We start from the raw sequence: 24,834 nt of genomic DNA on the forward strand, positions 1-24,834 counted from the left end.
AAGTAAACCTATCGTGCAACCGAATTGGTTCCTTGGCCCAGTTGGTTAAGGCACCGTGCTAATAACGCGGGGATCAGCGGTTCGATCCCGCTAGGAACCATTATTTTTGTTCACTTACAGTGACGCAGATGACATATAAGTATGCATGTATAGCTTAGTACAAGATCAAACCCATAGTAGATAGATTGGTTAATCAAGGTTTTAAAACGTGGTACATCATTACCTCTTATTTTTGATTGAAGATTATATTACAGTTGTAAATGAAACTTGTACCTATTTGGATATTAATATACTGAAAATAAAATATACATATGAATAAACGTATTATTAATATTATAAATATGCTAAATAACGGCCTTCAGGTATCACCACTTTACGCTCTGAATGTAGCCTCCAAATATAGTGTCAAATTGTTCGTATTCAAGTGATGGTAGGACCTTCATATTCCTGGAGGATTCAGCGGCCAATAACGAATCAAAGGACCAATCTAAGAAATCCTCCATGTTGTAGGAATGCTTTAGGAATGGTTGCTTGAAAACTTTTGCCAGAGTAGCAACATTAGGATGGTAATGAGACATCATTGCTTCTAATTCCCACAGAGAAGATCTAATTGCGCCAGTGATTTCCGGGTTCTTCTCATTATCGTCAAATGGGTCCTTGTAATTGGCGATCCTAGATCTCAGCTCCTGTTGAGTCTCTATGGTGGAAAAAGGGTCCCTAATGTAACTAGGGTTATGCAACATTATCATACATGTCGGATGTTTCTTGATCAAATTGTAGACAAAGGGGATGATGCTGACTACCGCAGCTGGTGGGGCATCTAATGACAAACGCGCCAGCTTTTTGATAAAGGATGCGACCAAGTTGGAGGATATGTGAGTGGAAGAAAGGAAGAGATCCATTAGACGGAAAAACCTGGATCTAAATTTAACGTGCATCAGCTTAGGAGTCAGAAGTCTATAAAGTTTTGCATAAAAATTTGGGTATTCCAGGTTGTACCGTTGCATCAGATCAAATAAACCGTTTAGAGCCAGGATTGGAATAACATCGTTATCCAAATCATATGAATCAGTCATAAAGTCCATCAGCCTTGTAGGATTTTGAAAGTGAGGTGTTATACGTTTGTGTATTATTAGTAGGATAGTTTTATGTTGCTCTGTTGATAGATCACGTAAACCCAGGATGTACAACCAGTTCCGCTCAAAATTACTCTTGAATTTGGATTCATTTTCCATTGCGCTAGGAGGATTGGGTACAAATACTTCTAGATCAGCAGATTCGTCATCATAATGATTATCGTGGTTACACATGCTTAACCATTTGGCTGCAACAGAAGAGGAAGTAGGGAATGAATCCACAAGTTCTGCCTGAGTGTAGAATTGCACATCAACATACTTCTTGTAGTAATTATCGACAAAATACAACCACAGAGCATTTTTTGATTCACCGGTTCTACCACTCACTTCATTAGCGTATTCGCAGCGAAGTAGCGCAACAACAAGCTTCTTTAATGTTTTATTTGGGAAAAATGGGACTTCTGCGCTCGACGCAAAATATGTGGCTTCCTGTTCTAGCATACGCATGTAAGCATCAACACAGTCTATACCCAGTGAATTTTCAACTGGTATACTTGAGATGCATACGAGCAGCTTGCTTTTGTAGTTCATATAGGTTTTCCTACACCATTCTGTAAACTGCTTCTGTTTATCGTCAGATCCCTTTGAGAGTGACAACCAACCAGCAGCAAATAACTTCGCATAGACGCGAGAGAGGGATATTGTCAAATAACGTAGCTCTGTTTCATGTTCAATATCACCTCCATTTAGTGACATTTCACCGTACAGCTGCAGCAGTCGCACTAAACAGTTGGAATGCTTTTTTCCATTGCTACCAAGCACAGCCTTACACTGCTTCTTAATTTCATCAACAGATAGCATCCTAATATGCTAAATAACTCCTTGTGTCTCTAAATTAAATGCGCGTAGTTCACCTCATCTCATCTCATCGCTATACTATTAGAGTAGAAAATTTTACATATGTTACCCGGACCCAAGGTTACCCGGAATTAATAAAATGCCGAGATGAGCTCATTTAGAGCGTCTCTCAATGATGGCTATTCGCATACGGCTAGAGCCAGATCAGCAATGCTAGCAGTTGACCAGAGTTCTGCTGCTCTGCCATATTTCTTTTACTGACTCGTCCTTCACGTTTCCGTAATGCCCTAACTTTTACACACACCCATACACCATAACAACCGATATAAAAAGACGTGGAAATTTTCCGCTTAGACCACCGAGATTTTGTCACTTTCGTTTTTAAAACCTTATGACCTTCCAAGTTTTATAAAGAAGTTGATGATTCCATTTGCGTACTAAATCGAACAATTCCTCTCATATACCTAGCGTATTGAGGTTTTAATGGAGATTGTGTCCGCGCAGCCCATATCTTGTTACATTCTTTGAATGCAGTGACACTATAATCGTTAGTAAATTCTGATTCTTTCAATAAAACTTTGGAAATTTTGTAGAATCATATGCTCTGTGTAATTCTATTGCTATTGTTCGTGCACGGATGGCCCTCTTCGTACATGATTTTGATATGTTGCTAGGGTTTAGTAACATGATCCTCGAACAATGGAGTCGGACATCGATTTCCGGTGTTACTCATTACCCGGTATTAGTCATTTTTTGTTGGCAGCCCTATCGTAATAAATAAAGCTAAAGTTAAGCATATGAGCAGAACCATCTCTTTAGATGACCAATGGCTAACTGCTCATAGTAAGTTAACAATTTGATAGAATACAATGTGTGGTATTTTTGCCTGTTATAAGCACGACTGTGTAGAAGCCTTTAAGCCAACAGCTTTACGTCTATCTAAAAGAATTAGACATAGAGGTCCTGATTGGTCAGGAAACATCACTAAAAATGATACAATATTTGTACATGAGCGTTTAGCTATTGTTGGTTTAGATGCTGGTGCTCAACCTATTGTTTCTTCTGATGGAAATTATATGTTATGCGTTAATGGTGAAATATATAACCATATTGAACTAAGGGAACAATTCAGTGATTACGATTTCAAGTCTCTTTCAGATTGTGAACCTATCATTCCGCTATATAAGGAGTATGGTATTGATACACCTAAATACTTGGATGGTATGTTTGCATGGTGTTTATATGACGTCAAGAAAGACCGTATAATTGCTAGTAGGGACCCAATTGGTGTTACTACTATGTATATGGGAAAATCTTCCAAGTCTCCTAAGACAAGGTACTTTGCATCTGAGCTTAAGTGTTTGGTTGAAGAGTGTGACGAGATAATATCATTCCCACCTGGTCACGTTTATGACTCTGATACCGATCAAATCACTAGATATTTTACTCCTAACTGGTTGGAGGAGTCACGCATTCCACAAGCTCCTGTTCATTATACTGCAATCCGCGAGACGCTTGAGAAAGCAGTTAGAAAGAGGTTAATGACCGAAGTTCCGTATGGTGTCTTGCTCTCTGGCGGTTTGGACTCTTCTCTTATCGCTTCCATTGCCGCGCGTGAAACTGAGAAGGCTAATCTTGAACTAGAGTCAGCTTATTCTGATGAGGACTTCAAAAACCTTGCTGGTCTGGACAAACAGGGACACCTTCACATGTCTGGTTGGTCAAAATTGCACTCTTTTGCCATTGGGTTACCTGGTGCGCCAGATTTGCAAGCTGCTAAGAAAGTTGCGAAGTTCATTGGTACTATTCACCATGAGCACACCTTCACACTACAAGAGGGATTAGATGCTTTGGATGATGTGATTCACCATTTAGAAACTTACGATGTTACTACAATTCGTGCCTCTACTCCAATGTTCTTGCTTTCCCGTAAAATCAAGGCCCAAAGTGTAAAGATGGTTTTATCCGGAGAAGGTTCTGATGAGATATTTGGTGGCTATCTTTACTTCGCACAAGCACCTAACGCAGAAGACTTCCATGTTGAATCTGTAAAGAGAGTTAAAAATCTGCACTTAGCTGACTGCCTACGAGCCAACAAGTCTACTATGGCATGGGGTTTAGAAGCACGTGTTCCATTCTTAGACCGCGAGTTCTTACAGCTATGTATGAACATTGATCCTAAAGAGAAAATGATCAGACCTGAAGAGGGTCGTATTGAGAAGTACATCCTAAGAAAGGCTTTCGACACGTCCGAAGATCCCGAAGCCAAACCATACTTGCCTGAGGAGATATTGTGGAGACAAAAGGAACAGTTTTCAGACGGTGTTGGTTACTCATGGATTGACAGTCTGAAGGATGCTGCTGAGAGCGCGATTTCTGATGAGCAGTTTGCGAACCCTAAGCCCGAATGGGGAGATGATATCCCTACAACAAAAGAAGCTTACTGGTACAGATTGAAGTTTGACGCGCTATTCCCTCAGGCTACAGCAGCATCAACTGTTATGCGTTGGATCCCTAAGGCAGATTGGGGTTGTGCTGAAGATCCTTCTGGTAGATACGCTAAAATTCACGACCAGCATGTTGTTAATTGAGTGCATTATTAAGATTGTACATAGCCAACAGACAATAAATATTTATTGACAGCTGTTAGACGAACTACTAGAAGCTTACTGAGCTACCCTGACGTTCGATCTTCTGAACGCTTATAATTTTACCACGTGACTTTTTTCCAGAAGACCCTTAAATACAGGAAATCTTATTTAGTCGGATCGACGCAATTAGACTCACCTAGTTTATTGAAGCTTATAGGATCACGTATGCAATAAGATTAGTTTAAAACATTGAAAGATTATTTGTAGATGTAAATAATTGATTCTCCTACAACCTAGTTGCTGTCATTATTCCTTTGAAAGCTTTGGCGTAACTGCAACAAAACTAATAATCCGTGACTATTACGATTTAACATCATCACATGGAAAAAATCTTTAAGTAGTAGACCAGAAGATAAAAACAACTCCGCTACTCAATATAGGATTTATGCCCAAATAATGCATTAAACATTTCTAGTGCGAACTAGATTCAAAAACTCTTGTCTGGTTTCAAGTCTCTCTCTGAAGCACCCTAACATACAAGACGTTACAGTAGATGATCCCACTTTCTGAATGCCACGTGAAACCATGCACATGTGTGTAGCCTCGATTATAACAGCAACACCATAAGGTTTCAGCATCTCTTGGAGAGCAATCGCAATTTGCTTGGTAAGCCTCTCTTGTACTTGTAATCTTCGCCCATACATCTCAGCCAAACGGGCAAGTTTTGAAAGGCCCAGTACCTTCTTCCTGGGAATATAACCAATATGTACTTTACCGTAGAAGGGTACTAGATGATGCTCACATAGTGAATAGAACTCGATATCACGGACTATAACCATCTCATCATGGTCTTCTTCAAATACTGCTTCGTTTATAACGTCCGTTACAATATTATCTTGATAACCTTTAGTAAAATATAACATAGCTTTTGCAAACCTTTCTGGCGTTAGTTTTAATCCCTCTCTATTAACATTTTCGCCTAATTCTGTGAGGATAGTAGATACCGCTCCTGCAATTCTCTCAATGCGCTTTTCCTGCTCCTCGGCATTCTCCTCAACGCGCTCTCTAGAACCTATACTTGGCCATGATAATCCATCAGAATCTACTGGATCATGCAGAGTATAAGGTAAGACGGGTTTAGTATTCAGCGGCGTAGAGTTTCTTTCAATAGCACGTCCATTTTCCTTTTCATTCATCATTTCAATATACTAGCTTAAAATGACAAGTATTATATTATTACGAATAAAACGAATCAATCACAGTATCAGTTTTAGATATGGTAATTTTAATACAGTGACTTGAAACAACGTACTTTATATAGCATTTACCTACAGAAAAGTCCATCTCATGGACAGAAAATAAAATGAATAACGTTTCTTGCTAAAAAATTGTATCATAGAATTATGGGCGTAAAATCTTTGAGTTAGGTTATATTTCGATTGTCATATCATTGCACGTGACTACCGATTATGCGTTTAAAAAATCCTTCCTACACCATGGCATACGGGACAGATATTTTTATCGAACAGGAACCGAATTTGCCCAGTCCCTCCACATTCTCCACAACGATATCCTGATGATTGGGATTCTCCAGGGGGTAACATATGGCTTTCAGGCTGCATAGCTGGTCCATGCGGTAGACATGTCATCTGCATGGGCGAGATACTGTACAGGATGCTGTTTCCAAGAAGACTTCCCAACGAAAACGGTACTGTAAAATCCATGAGAGGTCGCTCTATTTCAAATTGATTCCCGTAGAATCGCCGCCAACATGCTCTGCACTCATGTCCGTTTCTTAATTTGTAACCTGTGTTGGCGCATTTGTAGCAGAAGTAACCTCTCGGATATTCCCAGGGGAGTCTGCGACCATCAGGGGCACTTTGCTGAGGAAATGGTGGCCTGTTAGGTGGGCGATGTGGTGCATTTACAACTGTATTGTGTCGGCGCTGATCTTGTTCTCCTTTTTCCCTTAAAACCTCTTCGTATGTTGGCAGTCTTTCTTCAGGCATGATTCTTGCTTAAAAAGATAATATATGTCGGCAGGAGGCTGATTTTTGGACAAGCATAGGTTTCGATTCAGTTGCAGGGGTTCAGTCTCCTCAACCTCATCTTAAATACCAGGGGACCCTAACTGCTCCCATGGTATCCTTAAAGAATGGGGCTTGTCCCCTGGGGTTACCCTCCCCACAGATTTTAGCAACTAAAGAAAAAAGAAGTCATTCATATCAATGATGCCTCATGTCAACGTAGAACCATACTCAGTTAAAGTCTGCTCTTTAGCAAAATATTAAGCAAGACCTTCGTGGAACCTAATACTTAGCAATGTGGTTATCGGAGTCTCAAAGTATGTTCTGTTTTCTCTGAATAATGTTTGCTGTATATTATTACTTTCGAGCCGTATGCGCTGGCGCGCTTAAACACAGCAAATAGAACATTAATGCTATCTCAAAACCTAGTGACTAACCTATGTCCATATCTACAGGATTCGGTGTTGCATTCACCTTTGCCGGTTGTTTGTTTTTTTTGTTTGGCATGTTTACGCTCTTCGATCGCGCATTGCTCGCCCTAGGTAATGTATTATTTCTAATTGGCGTGTTACTTATCATTGGCCCGCACAGAACATATAACTTCTTCACCAGGCCTACGAAAAGACGCGGGACTTTGTGTTTTGTATTTGGTATTTTCATGATACTTTGTAAGTGGACTTTCACTGGGTTTATTGTAGAATGTATGGGCATAGCGGGCCTATTTGGTGATTTTTTTTCAGTCATAGTGCAGTTTCTGCGCTCACTTCCTATTATTGGTCCGTTTATGTCGCATCCTGCAGTTGCTCCAGTCGTGGACAAATTGGCCGGCATCAGGGTTCTACCGGTATAATAGACACACTCATATATTAATTTAATTAGTCAGCATTTACTTTGATATAAAGAGATTGAACACCGTAATATTTTCACATTCTCCATGGTATTTGAGCTTACCTTGAATGTAACCTTCAGATTTGAGAGCCACAATTCTTCTTATTTTAAGATTATATATAGTCTATACAATATGCCAATGAAGCCTCGAAAAGTAGTGAAGCTGATTTTATAGCTTTGAACAAGAAATTAATCTATTTTCGCTATATTAGCCGCCCAGGGGAGTTCCTTTCTTCTACAACAATGCGCCGTCATTTACAATAAAGGGAAAACAAGAAAGAGCCCAGGATTATAAATTCAAGCTCACACTTGAGTACAGTAAGCCACCATAGACTATGGTAGCGATATTAAATTCGTTCTCGGTTACATGGGAGCACTCCAATGTGTGGGCGGCAATTTCACTATACAGCTTGTTCGAAAATAGGACTAACATTTCTAGACAAAATAAAACGCTTTTAAACAGATATAAGAAAACTTACGGACTTAAAACATCTGACGAAGCCATTATTGCCCTGGTATCGGTCTCAGATCGAAGAGAGTTGGCAATTAACACAACCTATTTCAATATCATAGCATACGACAGAGAGTCCGCCACCTTACCCTTTTCCATTTCCCTACAAAAAATCATCCTTCATAATTCTCTTTCTTGCAGGGGATAAAGCAGTTGGTTATACTAAGAGTGCCAGAACGCAGGTGTACCATTGTTCAACCCAGAACTAATTTTTTTCTCTAAAGGAAGCTTAGAAGGTTAAGGGGTTTTTAACTGCTTTTGTTAGTTTAATATGCCTCGTAATACAAGAAGATCACACCGGCAGCACGCTGAGAATGACACTGGTAATGAAATATACGATGAAAATGGGATTAAGCATACCACCCCGCGTTCTCTGAAAAAAGTTAACTATGCCGAGATTGAGAATAGTTACGACGATGTAGACTTATCGGATGAATCCGTGGGGCATGAAAACATAATTCGAAGCAGAAAAAAACCTAAGATTGTCGATTCAGGAAATGAGGACGACGATGATGAAGAAGGGCAAGATCTTAGATCGGGGAAGACCAAGCGGAACAAAAAAAAAAGCCCGTACCTTGAGGAGGACGAGGACGAAAGTTTTCACGACGAAGTTGAGGATGAAGAAGAGGCATCTGATTTTGACGATGAAGACGAATTTTTCGAGGACGAAGAAGAAAAGCGTTGGCAGCAAAGACGTGAACGTCAGTTTGTAGTACGGGATGAGGATGATGACGATGGTGAATATGGTTCTCAAATGAAAAATCGAAGCCGACAAAGGAAAAGACGTGGTCGTGCTATGGCCGAGTATGATTCCCATTCTCCTCCAAGGAAGTTGAGGACCCGTAGGGCTACAATAGCTACAGATTCTGATGAAGGTGAAGGCACCAGAAGTCGCCGTGAGGCATTGACGTTAGAGGATGAAATTAAGGAATTGCAAGATGATTCTCCAATTATGGAGAAAAGGTCCTTGAGGGAGCGTACAAAACCTGTCAATTATACTCTACCTCCCCCATTGCCTGATAATCAACTAAATGCTATAGACTACAGTGCTTCTGGAGCTTTTGCCACCCATAGCGTACCTAGAGGGAAACGAACTTTGCATTCTGGTCAAAGCTTTGGACCAATTCGAAGATTATTCCCAACAGGTGGTCCATTTGGAGGGAACGATGTCACTGCAATCTTTGGACATAATACGAATTTTTATGGTGGCCATGAAGACCCTGCTACTGCAAATAATAAGTTCATTGATTCCGATTCCTCGGATGATGAAATTCTACCCCTTGGTGCTACTCCTAAAGCAAAGCCTAATTCTGAAGTAAAGAAGAAAAAGAAGCCAGAAATTGCAGATTTGGATCCACTAGGAGTGGATATGAACATTAATTTTGACGATGTTGGAGGACTTGACAATTACATTGACCAATTAAAGGAAATGGTGGCACTTCCTCTTTTATATCCAGAACTGTATCAAAGTTTTAGCATTACTCCACCAAGAGGTGTATTATTCCACGGTCCACCTGGTACTGGTAAAACCTTGATGGCTAGAGCATTAGCAGCAAGTTGTTCAACTGAAAAGAGAAAAATCACTTTTTTTATGAGAAAGGGAGCGGATATATTATCAAAATGGGTTGGTGAAGCTGAGCGTCAATTACGTCTCTTATTTGAGGAAGCCAAGAAGCATCAACCTTCTATCATATTTTTTGATGAAATAGATGGTCTTGCCCCCGTTAGAAACTCAAAACAAGAGCAAATCCATGCTAGTATTGTCTCGACAATGTTGGCACTAATGGATGGTATGGATAATAGAGGCCAAGTCATAGTGATAGGTGCAACAAATAGACCGGATGCTGTTGATCCAGCTTTGAGAAGGCCAGGTAGATTTGATAGAGAATTTTACTTTCCGTTGCCTGATATCCAAGCTCGTGCTAAAATACTGGAAATTCATACCAGGAAGTGGCGGTCACCTTTACCAAAAGAGTTTATAGAAAAGTTGGCATCCTTAACTAAGGGTTACGGAGGTGCAGATTTACGTGCACTTTGTACTGAAGCTGCTCTCATCAGTATCCAGCGTAAATTTCCTCAGATATATTTGAGTGACGCAAAATTAGTTATTAATCCTGACGAAATTAAAGTTATCTCGAAGGATTTTATGATGGCGATGGATAGAATTGTCCCTTCTTCGGCAAGATCCAGTGGTTCCATCGCTGAACCACTGCCACAAACAGTGGAAGTATTATTGCGGGATCAGCTTGAAGAAGTTAAGCTAAAATTGAACCTTATACTTCCCCGAGAAAATAATGCAATGCATAGAGGCAGTTCATTAATTAAATACTATATGGAGTATGAGAATGAAGAGAACGACGAGAATAATGATCTATCTGTCGGCTTTATGAAACAGGAGTTTTTGAAGAGAATTGAAAAAGCAAGAATTGTAAAACCAAAGATTCTCATAACCGGTCCAACTGGTAATGGCCAACAATATATTGGCTCAGCTATCTTACATTACCTTGAAGATTATAACCTACAGACACTAGATTTGGGTAGCTTACTTTCTGAAAGCATAATTAGTGTTGAGTCTGCGATTGTTCAGAAGTTTATTGAAGCGAGAAAACGTCAACCTTCTGTCATATTTATACCGAATGCCGATATATGGGCGAAAGCTATTCCAGATGGTGCTATTATGCTACTCTCTAGTTTATTAAAATCTCTACAATCCAATGAGAAAGTGCTTCTTTTGGCTGTCGCTGATAATTTGAATGAGAATAGTTTGCGTGACTCGCCTCTCAATTTCCTTGGTCTTGACCTGAACATTGTATCAATCAATGAACCATCCCCAAATCAAAGATATCAATACTTTAAAAGCCTTGGCGAAGTTTTATCAATGAAGCCTACAGTTTTTCGTGAAAACAGGAAAAGGAGGAAACCGCTTCACAAACTCCCAGAATACAAAATGGAAGTGGATAACTCAGTGGATTCTAATGGTATTAAATTATCGGCTGATGAAAAGTTGAGAAAAGAACTGAAGGCTTTCCAACATCAAGATATGAAATTGAAAAACTCATTAAAGATTAAGCTCTCGGGTTTGATGGATTTATTCAAAAACCGTTACAAAAGATTTAGAAAGCCACCAATTGAAGATTCTTTCCTAGTGCACCTCTTTGAACCTGATGCATTTGAAGCCAACCCAGAGTGGCAACCAGCATACGTAAGAGAGGGTAGCATGATTTTAGAGATTTCGACGGGAAAGAAATATCATAACATGGACTTGGACATTATAGAGGAAAGATTATGGAATGGATTTTATTCTGAACCAAAACAATATCTGAAAGATATTGAGTTAATCTATCGGGATGCAAACACCAGTGGCGATCGAGAGCGGATTATTAAGGCTTCAGAGATGTTTGCGAACGCCCAGATGGGTATCGAAGAAATCTCCACCCCAGAATTCATTGCAGAGTGTAAAACTACTCGTAATAGAGATCGATTAAGACAAGAACTATTCATAAAAGATGCAAACAAACTAAAAGAAAAAGAACAAATTACAGAAGTCCAAACCAGAGAATCTCAGCCAAATGTCGTAACTGCCGTTCCTGAAGAAAGCGAGCTTGTTGGGTTAGGTATCGGCGCTGGAAAACAGCTCCAAATGCAGTTGCAACAGGAGCAAGAACCAGCTATTATCACCCTTGATGATCAAAATAAAGCCACAAAAGTCCAAAACGTAAACCATGAGGATCATTTTGTGGAAAGAGAAAATACGGCAGAAACGGAATGTAATGACAGTCCTGAAATTCCTAAAAAATCAGAGCTTCTTGAACATGAGAGTTACGAAGGTGTCCTCAACAATGATAATACACCGGGTAGTGTTCAAAATGATACAGAGAAGGTACCTGAAGTGGAGCCTGAAAAAGAGCCTAGCCCACAACAAGAAGTAGAACCAGAAATGGAATTAGTAATAGATCATGCCACGGTTGAAAACATCATCTCTAAGTTAGAGACAAAGACCCAAGGCTTTACAGTTGAACAACTAGAAACTTGTTATGCTGCGGTGCTGGAAATTGCATGGGAAGATAGGCTTCAATGGGATAAATCCTCTGTTCTGAGGAAAATACAAAAATACATAGGAGCCTAATAGTGATTTACACTTGACATTTATATATAAATAATACAGGAATCTTCAAAATTATAAACAAGATAGTTGTACAATAGTTTTCACAACAGAATATGCTCCGCTGTATCAAGCACACATCTATCATTGGCATATTGTGCCGTTAGTTGTATACCTACACCTTTTAAATCATTAACGGGAATAGAGATACATGGTAAGCCAGCAAGTGACATAGGCAGAGTAAAGATATCATTAATATAAGAACTTATAGGGGTATTTGTGTCCTTCTTGGTGTAAGATTCAACAGTGGCGGGGAGGTTCATGCTGGTCGAAGAAAGCAGCAGATCAATACCTTCCTGGTTTGGTTTATTACCAGTTAGGACATTCGGGAATGAGAATATCCCATCAAATTCATCTATTAATGCAACCCTTAACCTTTGAGCCTTCAAAAAGTTGTTTTGAAACCCATCAGAACATAAATTGTAGTTACCCAAAAGCAGTCTATCCCGAACTTCTCTCCCAAAGTTTGCTCTTGTTGGAGCAAACAAGACATCATCTTTTGCGTCACTCTCAGCATCTCTATAGCCATATCTAACACCGTCGTATCGAGAAAGGTTTGAAGCAGCTTCTGCTGGAGCCAAGGTATAGTAAATTGGTAAGCAATTCTTAACCGCTGGAATAGAAACCGGATACAACTCATGTCCTTTAGCCAGCAACTTCTCAACAACTTTATTTAGAGCATTTTTCATCGCCTCATTCATCCCTGGCTGCAGTAACTCTACTGGTATACCAATCTTGAGCACCTTTTTTTGAGAGTGATAACTTGCGGCTTTCAGTCTGAGCTCATCGCTTAGTGACGTCGGATCTTTAGGATCGTGCTTATCCAAAACAGAATAAACCTTTTTAACCAGTCCGATATCTTTCGCCATAATCCCAACTGTATCTAAACTCTGTGCATACGAAATGACCCCGAATCGAGATATTCTGCCATATGATGGCTTGAATCCTATACAAGATGTATAAGCTGCTGGAAGTCTCACAGAACCGCCAGTATCTGTACCTAATGCAAAATCAACTACGTCTGCAGCAACCGCTGCTCCAGAGCCGGAAGATGAACCACCACATATAATCTTCTCATCATCAAAAATCGGGTTATAAGTAGGGCCAAAATATGAATGGATTCCCCCAGAACCCATACCAAATTCATCCATATTAGTCTTTCCAGCGATTGTTGCACCAGCATTGTTTAAAAGCTCCACCACTGTAGCATCAAAAGGTGATTTGTAACCTTCTAAGATTTTAGAGGAGCATGTTGTTGGTAATTCTTTTGTAATTATATTATCCTTAACACCAACTAACGTTTTACTTAATATGCCATTTGCATAGGAATTCCTCAACTGGTCCTCAGCTTTCAAATTTATGCTTGTAAATATATTAAATTTGTCCTGAGCTTCAGGGATCCTTTTCAGCTTACTGAAAGCACTCTTGAACGACATTTGTTTGTTTACTGTGGATTTTACTATGTTGAAGTAAAGTTTTCATTTTAAAGTGATATTTTATTTCTCATGTTGAGAGGGCCCGAAGCCTTAATTAATCGCGAATAATACAGATTTGAGTGAAAGCAAACTGATGAGATGTCAACGGAAGTTATAGATCTGGATAATATTGATATTAATGATGAGTTGAAGAAATATGCGTCTACAGAGCAAGAAGTGTTCGAAACTAGTGATAATGATGAAAGCTTGAGCTCAAATGAATTGGATCGAAGTAATAACGTAATGGTATCAGCAGAGCCAATTGGATCTTTGGACGATACTAGAGCGATATTTGAGCACAATGTACTCTCTGGGCATGTGGATTACTCTGGTAGGATTGATAAGGTTGGATTATCATATAAATCACATAACATTGAAGAAACGGTTGAACAAAAGCTGGCTCGAATCAAGCGGGAAATATATGAATTACAGCTATCCAAAGAGGCTGCTAATGAACACAAGGATGAAGTTGATGAGCTTGTTAAGTTATTTTCAAAGCTAGAGCAAGATCGGACTCAAAACATGCGGGATATCAAACATCGGCTAGTTTTGGATACTAAGGAAAGCGATACAGTATCACTACCATCCGTGAAAATAGAAACTACTCACTACCAAAAGTTGGTGGAACTGGATGCTAAGTTGGCCGATCTTGAAGTTTACGTTGGAGACAAGTACTTTACAAATAAGTCCATCACTACAAGTTTCAATGAATTATTCCATAAGGTCAGTTTGCTAGAACAAAATGAAGAGCTACTATCCAATTTCAGTAGTGCTATGAAAAGAATTAGCAAAGAATATGAAGAATCAATTATCGGCCGCAGGGCAGCTAAAGATATCACTTTACAGCGACATATTTCAGAACAACTAGTTACTACAGATACAAAAGTGGCTGAAATTTACAAGTCCTATAACCTTCTGAAAAAGTACAGTGAGAGCTTACCGCACATAATTGATCGACTTAAGTCGTTGAACGATTTGCACCGGCAGGCTAAAGACACTTGTGACACTGTCCATACCGTCAATGATAGTATTTCCTACCTACATCTCCAAACGGAGAAATGGGAAAAGCTTTTGGATACAATGGATGAAAAGTTAGACAAACACGAATCAAGACTCCAGGAAAATGTTGACAATATTAAGGAATGGATCGATGAGCTTAGTCTTAAAGTAGATGAATATCAAAAATCACTATAGACGTCATAGAAATATATACTTAGCTGAACGCTTAGCTACAATAGTTATCATATTAGTCAAATGAATACTACATAACCAATTGGAGTTCTTTTCACTATGGTAAATGTGCATTCTTTTGACTCCGTGGGAACCTATATGCAGGCCATGCTGCCGATGGTTCAAACTGCTCAAGGATTTAATCTAACTGAAAAGAACAAGGAACTTCCAGATATTGAAAGCAGACCAGATAAAAGGGATAAAAATTCGAGTAACGCGGTATTGACTACATTAGCTCAAGATAGAAATGAATGGGATGATATATTTGATGAGTTTGATGATTTGTCTACAGAAAAGCTGGAAACAGTAATAAATCAAGCTGGAGATTATAAATTCTCATCGGTATACAGGGAAATATTAAAAACTTTGGAATCTAGTAGATTCCAAGTTCCAAAGGACCAATTACTGGAGCATATTTTAAATATTCTAAACACTGCAGATGGCTCTGGGGCTTTGGAGCAAGAATTATTTTACTACTTAGGTTCGGAGAATATTGAATTAATTCGTATTATAGTTCAAAACCAAACTCTTCTTTCAGGAAAACCTTATCAAGAGGTGCTAGAGGATTTTAGAAATGCTGTAGGAAAGTCTGAATTTCTCTCAGGCTTGGATATGAATGATGAAGACCTGGTGAATGCTTCATCTGTGAGTCAACTATTTGATGGGAAGCAGAAGATTGTCAGGTATCCACATGTTTTTAGAAAGTACGAAGTTGGTACTTCTTCATCCTTCTCATTTAACGGTACAAAGTTTGTATTACCAGCTGGAACTACAAGACAGTCGCTGCAGTCTCATGAGGAAGTGGTTATTCCATGTATAGAAAAAGTGAACGATTACAACTCCAGTGTGCAGCAAATAAAGGTGAGTACTTTGGATGATTATATCCGAGCAGTTTTTGAATATGAAACACTGAATAAGATCCAATCGTTGGTTTATCCAATTGCATACAAAACGAACGAGAACATGTTAATTTGTGCACCAACTGGTGCTGGTAAAACTGATATTGCCTTACTTACTGTTTTGAATACTATCAAGCAATTCTCTGAGATAACTGAAGATGGAGTTATGGACATTATGTATGACGATTTTAAGATCATTTATGTTGCACCATTAAAAGCCCTTGCTGCTGAGATAGTCGAAAAGTTCTCGAAGAAACTCGCTCCTTTCAAGATTCAGGTTCGTGAGCTAACAGGAGACATGCAGCTAACAAAAGCTGAAATTTTGGAAACGCAAGTAATTGTCACAACTCCCGAGAAATGGGACGTTGTTACTAGAAAAGCTAATGGTGATAATGATCTAGTATTGAAGGTAAAGTTACTGATTATTGACGAGGTACATTTGTTGCATGAAGATAGAGGATCTGTTATAGAAGCATTAGTTGCACGTACTCTTTGTCAAGTAGAGCACTCACAGTCTATGATCAGGGTTGTGGGGTTATCTGCTACCCTCCCAAACTTTGTGGATGTTGCGGACTTTTTAGGCGTTAATCGTCACGTTGGGATGTTTTACTTTGACCACTCATTCCGTCCGAAACCTTTGGAGCAACAATTGCTTGGCTCTAGAGGGAAATCTGGTAGTATACAAGGCAGGGAAGGCATTGACAAGGTTTCCTACGAAAAGCTTTACGAGCAAATTGCTAAAGGTAACCAGGTCATGGTATTTGTCCACTCAAGAAAAGACACAGTTAAAACAGCCAGGACTTATATATCTATGGCTCGTAATAATCAAGAAGCCGAAGAATTTGTTAGCAGTCATCCTTCGGTTGATAAATTTAAAAGAGATATATCCAAACATAAGGACAGAGACATGAAAGAATTATTCCAAAGTGGATTCGGCATTCATCACGCTGGTATGTCAAGGTCAGACCGTAATATTACGGAAAAAATGTTTAAAGAAGGTGCTATAAACGTTTTAATTTGTACTGCAACCCTAGCTTGGGGGGTAAATTTACCTGCCGATGTTGTAATAATTAAAGGAACACAGGTCTATGACTCAAAGAAGGGTGGTTATACGGACCTTGGTATCACAGATGTTATTCAAATCTTTGGTCGTGCTGGTAGACCAGGATTTGGCTCAACTCACGGTGTTGGCATATTATGCACTACCAGCGATCGTTTAGATCACTATATTTCACTAATCACACAACAGCATCCCATTGAATCCAAGTTAGGTTCAAAGATTGTTGATAATCTGAATGCAGAAATATCTTTAGGAACTGTAACCAACGTCGAAGAAGGTATTAAATGGCTAGGTTACACTTATATGTTTGTGAGGATGAAGCAGAATCCATTCAACTATGGTTTAACTTGGGAAGAACTAATAAATGACCCACAATTGTATGACAAAAGGAGGACCATTATTACTAATGCTGCCAGAAGATTGCATGGCCTACAGATGATAGTATTTAATGACAACACCATGAATTTCATTTCAAAGGACTTGGGTAGAGTTGCTTCTGATTTCTACTTGCTGAACGAGTCTGTGGAGATTTTTAATCAAGTGTGTAATCCGAGGGCCACCGAAGCTGATGTATTGTCAATGATTAGTATGAGTAGTGAATTTGACTCTATTAAATATAGAGAGGAAGAGGCAGGTGAATTAGGCAAACTATTGGAAAATGCAGTCGAGTGTCAAGTCGGTGGAGACGTCGCTTCCAGCTCAGGTAAGACGAACATTTTACTACAGGCATATATATCTCAGGCTTCGATTAAGGATTCGGCACTGAGTTCAGATGCCAATTATGTTGCTCAAAACGCTGCAAGAATTTGTAGAGCAGTATTTCTAATTGGTATTAACAGAAGGTGGAGTAGGTTTGCCATTAACATGCTTAATATTTGTAAGTCTATTGAAAGACGCATGTGGGCCTTTGATCATCCTCTATGTCAATTCGATTTACCAGAAGCAATTTTGCGTCAACTACGTGCCAAATCGCCATCCATGGAGAATTTATTATCTATGGAACCATCGGAGCTTGGAGACTTAGTCCATAATTCTAAAATGGGCCATAAACTATACAATCTATTAAGTCGTTTCCCTAGAATAGAAATAACCGGGGAATGCTTTCCAATCACAACAAGTGTGTTAAGAATTACTGCCACATTGACTCCTGCTTTTCAATGGGACTATCATATACATGGTAACGCACAATTTTTTTGGATATTTGCAGAGGAGTCTAATAAATCTGAAATATTACACTTCGAGAAATTTATTCTGCACAGAAAACAGAGCAATGTAGCGCATGATATAGATTTCATGATATCGCTATCAGATCCGCCACCTCCCCAGCTTGTTATAAAGGTGTTATCAGATACATGGATTGGAAGTGAATCCGTTCACGCAATTTCATTTCAACATTTAATAAAACCTCACAATGAGACGTTGCTGACCAAGCTGGAGCGCTTAAGACCTCTTCCTGTTAAGGCTCTACATAATCCATTGCTTGAATCAATATACCCTTTCAGCTATTTTAATCCAATGCAAACTATGGTTTTTCATACTATTTACAACACGAACGAAAACGTATTTGTTGGTTCCCCGACAGGTTCAGGAAAGACAGTTGTGGCTGAACTGGCTATTTGGAACGCATTCAAAAAATTCCCAGGAAGCAAAATCGTTTATATAGCTCCTATGAAAGCCTTAGTTAGCGAAAGAGTCAATGATTGGAGAAGGAGGATAACACCAGTCACGGGCGACCAAGTTGTAGAACTTACAGGTGATTCTGTCCCAGATGCTAAGGAAATTAAGAATGCTACTATTGTTATCACAACGCCTGAAAAATTTGATGGTATTTCACGTAACTGGCAAACACGACGCTTTGTGCAGAAAGTATCCTTGGTTATTATGGATGAAATTCATTTGTTGGCTAGTGATCGTGGACCAATTTTGGAGATGATTGTTACGCGTATGAATTATATTTCATCAATTACCAATAACCCAATTCGCCTATTAGGTATGTCTACAGCGGTTGCAAATGCTTATGATATGGCGGGTTGGCTTGGAGTCAAGAATAACGGCTTATTCAACTTTCCATCTAGTGTTCGGCCTGTTCCATTGAAGATGTATATTGATGGTTTCCAAGATAATATTGCGTTTTGTCCTCTAATGAAGACAATGAATAAGCCTGCATTCATGGCAATCATGCAACATTCTCCTCGTAAACCAGTTTTGATTTTTGTTGCTTCACGTCGTCAAACAAGATTAACAGCTTTAGATTTGATTCATTTGTGTGGTTTGGAGGATAATCCACGAAGGTTTTTGAATATGGATGATGAAGAAGAGCTAGCCTATTATGTTTCTCAAATTTCAGATGAAACTCTAAAAATGTCTATTCAGTTTGGAATCGGTCTACATCATGCAGGTCTTCCATCACAAGATAGAGAAATTGTTCATAATCTTTTCCAAAAGAGCAAAATACAAATTTTAGTAGCGACTTCTACATTAGCCTGGGGTGTTAACCTACCAGCACATTTGGTCATCATCAAAGGAACTCAATTTTTCGACAGTAAGATTGAGGGCTATAGAGATATGGATTTAACGGACATTTTACAAATGATGGGAAGAGCTGGAAGACCGGCTTATGATACCACTGGTACCGCAATTGTATTCACTAAGGAGTCGAGGAAAACGTTCTATAAGCATTTTTTGAATGTGGGCTTCCCCGTTGAATCATCATTACACAAGGTACTGGACGACCATTTAGGTGCTGAAATTGCATCGGGCACAATCAATAACAAACAAGATGCAGTCGAATTTTTAAACTGGACTTTTCTCTTCAGAAGAGTGCATCATAATCCAACGTATTATGGTGTTACCGATGACATGTCGACAGCTGGTGTTAACCGCTACCTTAGCGAGTTGATTGACAAGACGTTAAACAATTTAGCTGAATCGCAATGTATTGTCGTTAAAGGCAACAATGTGGATGCAACACCATTTTTAAGCATATCAACATACTATTATATTTCCCATAAGACTATCCGCATGTTGTTATCCCATATTTATAATGGCTGTTCATTCAAAGATATATTAAAATGGTTAGCCCTTGCAGAGGAATATAACGAGTTGCCTGTAAGAGGCGGTGAGGCAATAATGAACATTGAGCTATCTGCAAATTCACGCTACCCAGTAGAGACTGTCTTTAAAGATAGTGAAGAGTTAGCTATTGGAGACCCTCACATAAAGGCTTTCTTATTATTACAAGCCTATCTCAGTAGGGCTGAGCTTGATATAGCAGACTACTATCAAGATACTATTTCAATCTTGGACCAGTCTCTGCGTATCCTACAAGCTTACATAGATGTAGCCAGTGAGCTAGGATACTATCGGACGGTGCTGACAATTGTAAAGGTAATGCAATGTATCAAACAAGGCTGTTGGTATGAGGAAAACCCTTGTACACTTCTGCCGGGCTGTGTACTAAAGCGTGAAACTAAAATTGAATTCGGTGACGACGGGTGGCCAACTGAAGATCCACAATTCATGTCATCAAAGTTACAACAACTGGCTACCCAGAAGCACAACTCGCTGCGCAACTTGGCTGCAAAGTTCGGAGTTGAGAATGGTCGTATGAACTCATTTATAAAACAGGCATCTAGCATCCCAGCTTTGAACGCAGTTCATTTCTTGGCACAAGATAACCCGGAAGAATTAACTTTGACAGCCACACATGTGAACAGGCGTGATGAGAACCTTTACGTTTACTGTAGCAAATTTCCTAAGAGGCAAAAAGAACAGTGGTTCCTCATCGCGCATAAGGATGACGAGCTTTTAATTATCAAGAGATGTCAACCCCAGAGGCAGCCAGGTCAGAGGAATTACTCATTATCATGCAGGCTTCTAATACCTGATGACCTTCGTAACAAAACCGTGCATTTCACCTTGATAAACGATGCCATGGATCTCAGATACGAACTGGTCCATACAACTGTTTAATAGCAAAATAATATTGATGCTTCAAAAAATATACACTTCTATATACGCACATTAGCACAACAATTAATAATTATTCAAAAAAGTCGTCTTCTTCACTTTCAGGAGCGTCAATGGCATGTTTATCAAACTCTTCAACACCATCGTGAGTTTCATCCACTTCACCAGCCAAGCGTATACCAGCGCTTTCCCTTGGAAGCTTCTTACCTCGTACGGCGGCTTCGAGAGGAACAGGAAGGGTGCCAGCTGCTAGTTGGCGTTCAACCTCTTCTAGATACGCCCTTCTGGTCGCTATGGTATCCTCAGTGGAGTCTTCTTCCCCTGCAAATAAGGCAACATACTTTTGCGTTTTGGGAAAATTCACCACATAACAAAGATCAACCTCAGCTTTACGCAGGTTAGCAATCAATTGCTCGTTTTTCTCAGCAGCATTGTTGACGTCGCGCTGTGCTTGGCGGTAATGCCTCATAGCCTTCTTTCGCTCAAAAAACCGAACCATGTGGTATTTTCGCGAATTTGCGCGTGCAAGTGCGCGCTCTTCCGCCGCTGCAAGTTCCAGCCGTAGTGCCTGAAGAGCACGCTCGTTATCCACAATAACCTTATCAGATAGAACCTCACGTTTTTTGGCCAAAAGACGCTCAATGTTTCTAATCTGCTTCTTAATCTTATTTCCACCTGCGCCAAGGCCAGCAATCATTAATGTATTTCCATACCTCCTATCTGCAGCATTTCTATGCCTCTTTTGATCTCTCATGTCTTATTTCGCTACAAATTCATCGCATAAAACACATAGAAAACTCTTTACCTCTTGTCAATTTTTCAATCCAGCAGCATTCCATCACTAATAACGAGTAAACGATTTTTGATGATGGTGTCTAGAGCTGTTACCCTGACCGACCCCGGGAGCAACTGTCCGGTAATCGTATACACCTTGTTCGAGATCATCAGCACGGGAAGCGGGTCTGTTATTACCGGCTGAATACTCCACAAACTCCGGCCTTACCCGGAAACCGTATCTTTCAGTTTCAAGCTGCTCAGCCCACCTTATATCTCCTGAGATAGCATACTCGAAGCTACGGATAGTATCAAGAGGTCGTTCATCTCGCTCCCTAGTAGGATTTGAGATATCTGGTGTTATGATCGTCTTTCCAAAAACATCTCTGAGTCCCTTTGTAGCATATCCTTCACGTGTTGCGTTGTTATGGAAAGTCTGAGCTGCTTGTTCAAATGGCTGGGCTTCGTTAACGGCCTGCAAAATGGGCGCTTTTAGAGACGAAGTATGAATCTTGGCTGCATCATGATCTGCCTTAGTCAACTTTCGCTGTGGAGTTGATTTTTTCTTGCCTAATAGCCCCATTATTGTGGTTAGTTTGTATGTGTGCTGTACATAAAGCACGGGTTTAAAACCTCTGAGCTTGTGGTACGTTATATACCAAGATACATCGGCGGCTTTGTAATGTATCGCCACTGCGCTTGTCCGGATAGGGGGCGAGGCGCAATACAAGGGAAACTAGTCCCGGACTGAGGAACAGCGTTTAGGAAGAGTTCCCGTATGCGGTGATGGCCTCGACGACAGCGTTGCTTAGAACTTCACAAGCATTTTCAGCTTGTTCAGTTTTTAATAAAGCGTGACACGATATTTTTAAGCCTGGCGCTACCGGTAAGGTTTCATGCTCGTGGACGAGGGTATTCCGTGAAAATAGAATATGTTTCTTTAGCGCTATGTCAACTATGCGCTGTAACAAGCGTTCTTCTTCTTCCCAAGCGGCCACGTACTTATTGGAAGCATGTCGAGAATGCAGGCGAGAGAGTTCCTCAAACAACTCGTCGACTGAGGAGTTGAAAAGTGATCTGCGGATCTCTGGCGTTAGTTGTAAATGAATAACGCTAGAGTGGGGGCTGGAAGTAACTATCATGTATTGAGATAGCTTTTCGTCTTTTGTGATAGCATTATAAACCACAGACGTAACCTTATGGAGAGCTGTCACAGCGGATGAGTCTGCTTCCATAATGCTTAGAACCCTGTGCGCTGCAGCGCAACAATAGGGGGGCAATGATGCAGAAAAACAATATGCGTTGGAACCAATGCGCTGGTGGTGAGACATGACGTTATCTCCGAGAGCGAAGCCACCAGAAGAGCCAAGAGCGGTTGCCATGGAACCGATTGTGATGTCGACAGCAGTATTTCTGTCCATGTGGAAGTGCTCCGTAAGTCCGCGACCAGTACGACCGAGGACACCGAGAGAGTGGCTTTCGTCCACAATCAGACGGTAGCGGTAGGAGTGCTTGAGTGCTACCAATTCTGGTAATGGGGCGATATCTCCGGTGTTATGGAAGAGACCTTCTGTGATAATAAACTTCCGTGGTATTGAAGGGAGTTGCTCAGCACGCTCGCGTTGGTCTAGCTCTGCAAGCAGCTCTTCAAGAGCAGCCATGTCATTGTGTTTAAAATAGTAAACCGTAGACCTACTGAGCTGCAGAGCGTTCTGCATAGCAAGTGAGATACGATCATCCGCAACTATAACATCACCACGCTTTGTAAAAGCTGGGACCACAGAAGCAGCAACACAGAAATCCTGACCATATAGGACAGCATTTTCCGTTCCAAAGAAGCGTGCGAGTTCGTATTCCAGATTGTAATGTACATCCTGGTTACCGTAGAACCCAGCTGGACCACATGAACCAACACCATAATTGCTGATGGTGTTTTTCACTATTTCAACAACAGTAGGATCGCGAGACAGCTGCAAGTAATCTGTAGAAGCCATATTTAATACATTATCGTAACGCTCCTGTCCGCCATTCCTTGTCACTGTACAGCAGTTATGCTCGTCTATGACACTAACTACAGGTAGAGCTTGAAGCCGCCAGGCATCGCGCTGCTCTGATATCACAATTGGCTCCGGCTCCCACTCCTCAATCAGTTGGTCGACATCACGTGCATTCAAACGCGCCTGTACTTCTTGCCCTTGCTTCCAGGGCTTGCTTAAATAGTACACTAAACCGTAAATTATTAGGCCAATCTCGACCATTGTGCGGTAGGGGTCGGCTTGATGTGACTTTGCAATGTAATCCATCACGTACCGCATTCCGGGAATTCTGACACAACCCTGATGCAGAAAGTACCAAATATACGATGTAGCTGTAACCACGCTCTCTGGCAGTGGAATACTAGACGGAAGCACATCAGGTACGTGTTGCAAGTTCTTCATCTGTTGTACTGGACAGTTCCGGACGTTTTCGCTGCTGTGGCCTTATAATACTAGCCAACTTTTCTAACGGAGGATATTCTATTTACACTGTACAATAGAAAAATTTTGGCTCCGTCACGTGCCGTCAATCGCGATATCCACTCTCACGTGATCTTGCACGTGAACAATGCAACCGGTTCCAGTTCGCAACCCAAGCTGTCGCAAGTGCTGCTACACCGTTAAGATCCCGCTACTGTCACGTACAACTTGCATATGTCGCAGCAACCCGGCAGTATTGGCCTACCGAGCATCTTAGTATGTTGCTATGTACTTAAACTGTAATAAACTACACAAAGACCTGTCACTGCATCTCCGCTATCCCGTATCTTTCCAACAAGAAGATGTCTTGAAACTATGCCTCGACCTACATCTGAAACTCTGAGGTGCAATTATTACGGTCGTTAAAGTTGATATTTACAAAAAGCGCTACAAAAACTACAATTCGTAATGTTTATCAGGGTATGAAATTAAAAATCGAAAATACTTTCATATCCCTGATAAGCAGTAATAGCACCCCCACTCCTAAAACTATTTTATATGGCAACTAAATATAAAATGTAATACAGACTTCGTATATATTTAGTCCGAACTTTACTTATAAAGTATTAATAAAACATAGTTACGCAACATTCAATATTGTGGTTGAGGTCCGCTGTTATCCCTTAAATTAGTTAAATTTCCTGATAGCCTTAGATAGGAAAAAAGATTGATTTGGTTTTATTATTACCTATCGCCATTATAACCTAAACTTGGCAGGAAAAAAAAAGGCGCTTTTTTAAAACAACTACAATCGAAAGGGGGTGGCAAATTTATTTAAAGTTTAAAAGGATTTTATTA

General features: G+C 40.1%; 12 protein-coding genes and 2 non-coding genes across 14 annotated transcripts; 7 read left to right on the forward strand and 7 right to left on the reverse strand.

Moving 5' to 3' along the window:
• The first annotated feature begins 26 nt into the window (after positions 1–26).
• AW171_hschr63944 lies at positions 27–100 on the forward strand. The gene has a single exon. It is a non-coding gene; the product is annotated as a tRNA-Ile (tRNA).
• A 265-nt stretch (positions 101–365) lies between these two features.
• On the reverse strand, positions 366–1,937 carry NOC4 (ribosome biosynthesis protein NOC4; the record flags this gene model as incomplete). Its single annotated transcript, XM_018133454.1, has 1 exon — positions 366–1,937. The coding sequence occupies one exon, from the start codon at positions 1,935–1,937 to the stop codon at positions 366–368; it is 1,572 nt and encodes a 523-aa protein (XP_017988943.1).
• A 388-nt stretch (positions 1,938–2,325) lies between these two features.
• On the forward strand, positions 2,326–2,502 carry AW171_hschr63946. Its single transcript, XR_001930120.1, has one exon. It is a non-coding gene; the product is annotated as an HFRSNR45 (small nuclear RNA).
• A 301-nt stretch (positions 2,503–2,803) lies between these two features.
• AW171_hschr63947 (asparagine synthetase B) lies at positions 2,804–4,525 on the forward strand (the record flags this gene model as incomplete). The annotated part of the gene is made up of 1 exon (XM_018133455.1): positions 2,804–4,525. One exon carries the CDS (start codon positions 2,804–2,806, stop codon positions 4,523–4,525), a length of 1,722 nt encoding a protein of 573 aa, XP_017988944.1.
• Positions 4,526–4,986: 461 nt separating this feature from the next.
• Positions 4,987–5,724, reverse strand: FOL2 (GTP cyclohydrolase I; the record flags this gene model as incomplete). The annotated part of the gene is made up of 1 exon (XM_018133456.1): positions 4,987–5,724. One exon carries the CDS (start codon positions 5,722–5,724, stop codon positions 4,987–4,989), a length of 738 nt encoding a protein of 245 aa, XP_017988945.1.
• A 276-nt stretch (positions 5,725–6,000) lies between these two features.
• HUA1 (Hua1p) lies at positions 6,001–6,534 on the reverse strand (the record flags this gene model as incomplete). Its single annotated transcript, XM_018133457.1, has 1 exon — positions 6,001–6,534. The coding sequence occupies one exon, from the start codon at positions 6,532–6,534 to the stop codon at positions 6,001–6,003; it is 534 nt and encodes a 177-aa protein (XP_017988946.1).
• Positions 6,535–6,847: 313 nt separating this feature from the next.
• GOT1 (Got1p) lies at positions 6,848–7,402 on the forward strand (the record flags this gene model as incomplete). The annotated part of the gene is made up of 2 exons (XM_018133458.1): positions 6,848–6,869; positions 7,008–7,402. 2 exons carry the CDS (start codon positions 6,848–6,850, stop codon positions 7,400–7,402), a joined length of 417 nt encoding a protein of 138 aa, XP_017988947.1.
• An 820-nt stretch (positions 7,403–8,222) lies between these two features.
• Positions 8,223–12,077, forward strand: YTA7 (chromatin segregase YTA7; the record flags this gene model as incomplete). The annotated part of the gene is made up of 1 exon (XM_018133459.1): positions 8,223–12,077. One exon carries the CDS (start codon positions 8,223–8,225, stop codon positions 12,075–12,077), a length of 3,855 nt encoding a protein of 1,284 aa, XP_017988948.1.
• An 80-nt stretch (positions 12,078–12,157) lies between these two features.
• Positions 12,158–13,549, reverse strand: HER2 (glutamyl-tRNA(Gln) amidotransferase subunit HER2; the record flags this gene model as incomplete). The annotated part of the gene is made up of 1 exon (XM_018133460.1): positions 12,158–13,549. The coding sequence occupies one exon, from the start codon at positions 13,547–13,549 to the stop codon at positions 12,158–12,160; it is 1,392 nt and encodes a 463-aa protein (XP_017988949.1).
• A 138-nt stretch (positions 13,550–13,687) lies between these two features.
• JNM1 (Jnm1p) lies at positions 13,688–14,782 on the forward strand (the record flags this gene model as incomplete). The annotated part of the gene is made up of 1 exon (XM_018133461.1): positions 13,688–14,782. The coding sequence occupies one exon, from the start codon at positions 13,688–13,690 to the stop codon at positions 14,780–14,782; it is 1,095 nt and encodes a 364-aa protein (XP_017988950.1).
• A 96-nt stretch (positions 14,783–14,878) lies between these two features.
• SLH1 (RNA helicase) lies at positions 14,879–20,749 on the forward strand (the record flags this gene model as incomplete). The annotated part of the gene is made up of 1 exon (XM_018133462.1): positions 14,879–20,749. One exon carries the CDS (start codon positions 14,879–14,881, stop codon positions 20,747–20,749), a length of 5,871 nt encoding a protein of 1,956 aa, XP_017988951.1.
• A 70-nt stretch (positions 20,750–20,819) lies between these two features.
• EFG1 (Efg1p) lies at positions 20,820–21,500 on the reverse strand (the record flags this gene model as incomplete). The annotated part of the gene is made up of 1 exon (XM_018133463.1): positions 20,820–21,500. The coding sequence occupies one exon, from the start codon at positions 21,498–21,500 to the stop codon at positions 20,820–20,822; it is 681 nt and encodes a 226-aa protein (XP_017988952.1).
• Positions 21,501–21,587: 87 nt separating this feature from the next.
• AW171_hschr63956 (DUF2406 domain-containing protein) lies at positions 21,588–22,103 on the reverse strand (the record flags this gene model as incomplete). The annotated part of the gene is made up of 1 exon (XM_018133464.1): positions 21,588–22,103. One exon carries the CDS (start codon positions 22,101–22,103, stop codon positions 21,588–21,590), a length of 516 nt encoding a protein of 171 aa, XP_017988953.1.
• Positions 22,104–22,281: 178 nt separating this feature from the next.
• On the reverse strand, positions 22,282–23,958 carry LCB1 (serine C-palmitoyltransferase LCB1; the record flags this gene model as incomplete). The annotated part of the gene is made up of 1 exon (XM_018133465.1): positions 22,282–23,958. The coding sequence occupies one exon, from the start codon at positions 23,956–23,958 to the stop codon at positions 22,282–22,284; it is 1,677 nt and encodes a 558-aa protein (XP_017988954.1).
• Positions 23,959–24,834: the final 876 nt, after the last annotated feature.

This window comes from Eremothecium sinecaudum, chromosome VI (genome assembly GCF_001548555.1).
Source record: "Eremothecium sinecaudum strain ATCC 58844 chromosome VI, complete sequence".
Classification (NCBI taxonomy): Eukaryota; Fungi; Ascomycota; class Saccharomycetes; order Saccharomycetales; family Saccharomycetaceae; genus Eremothecium; species Eremothecium sinecaudum.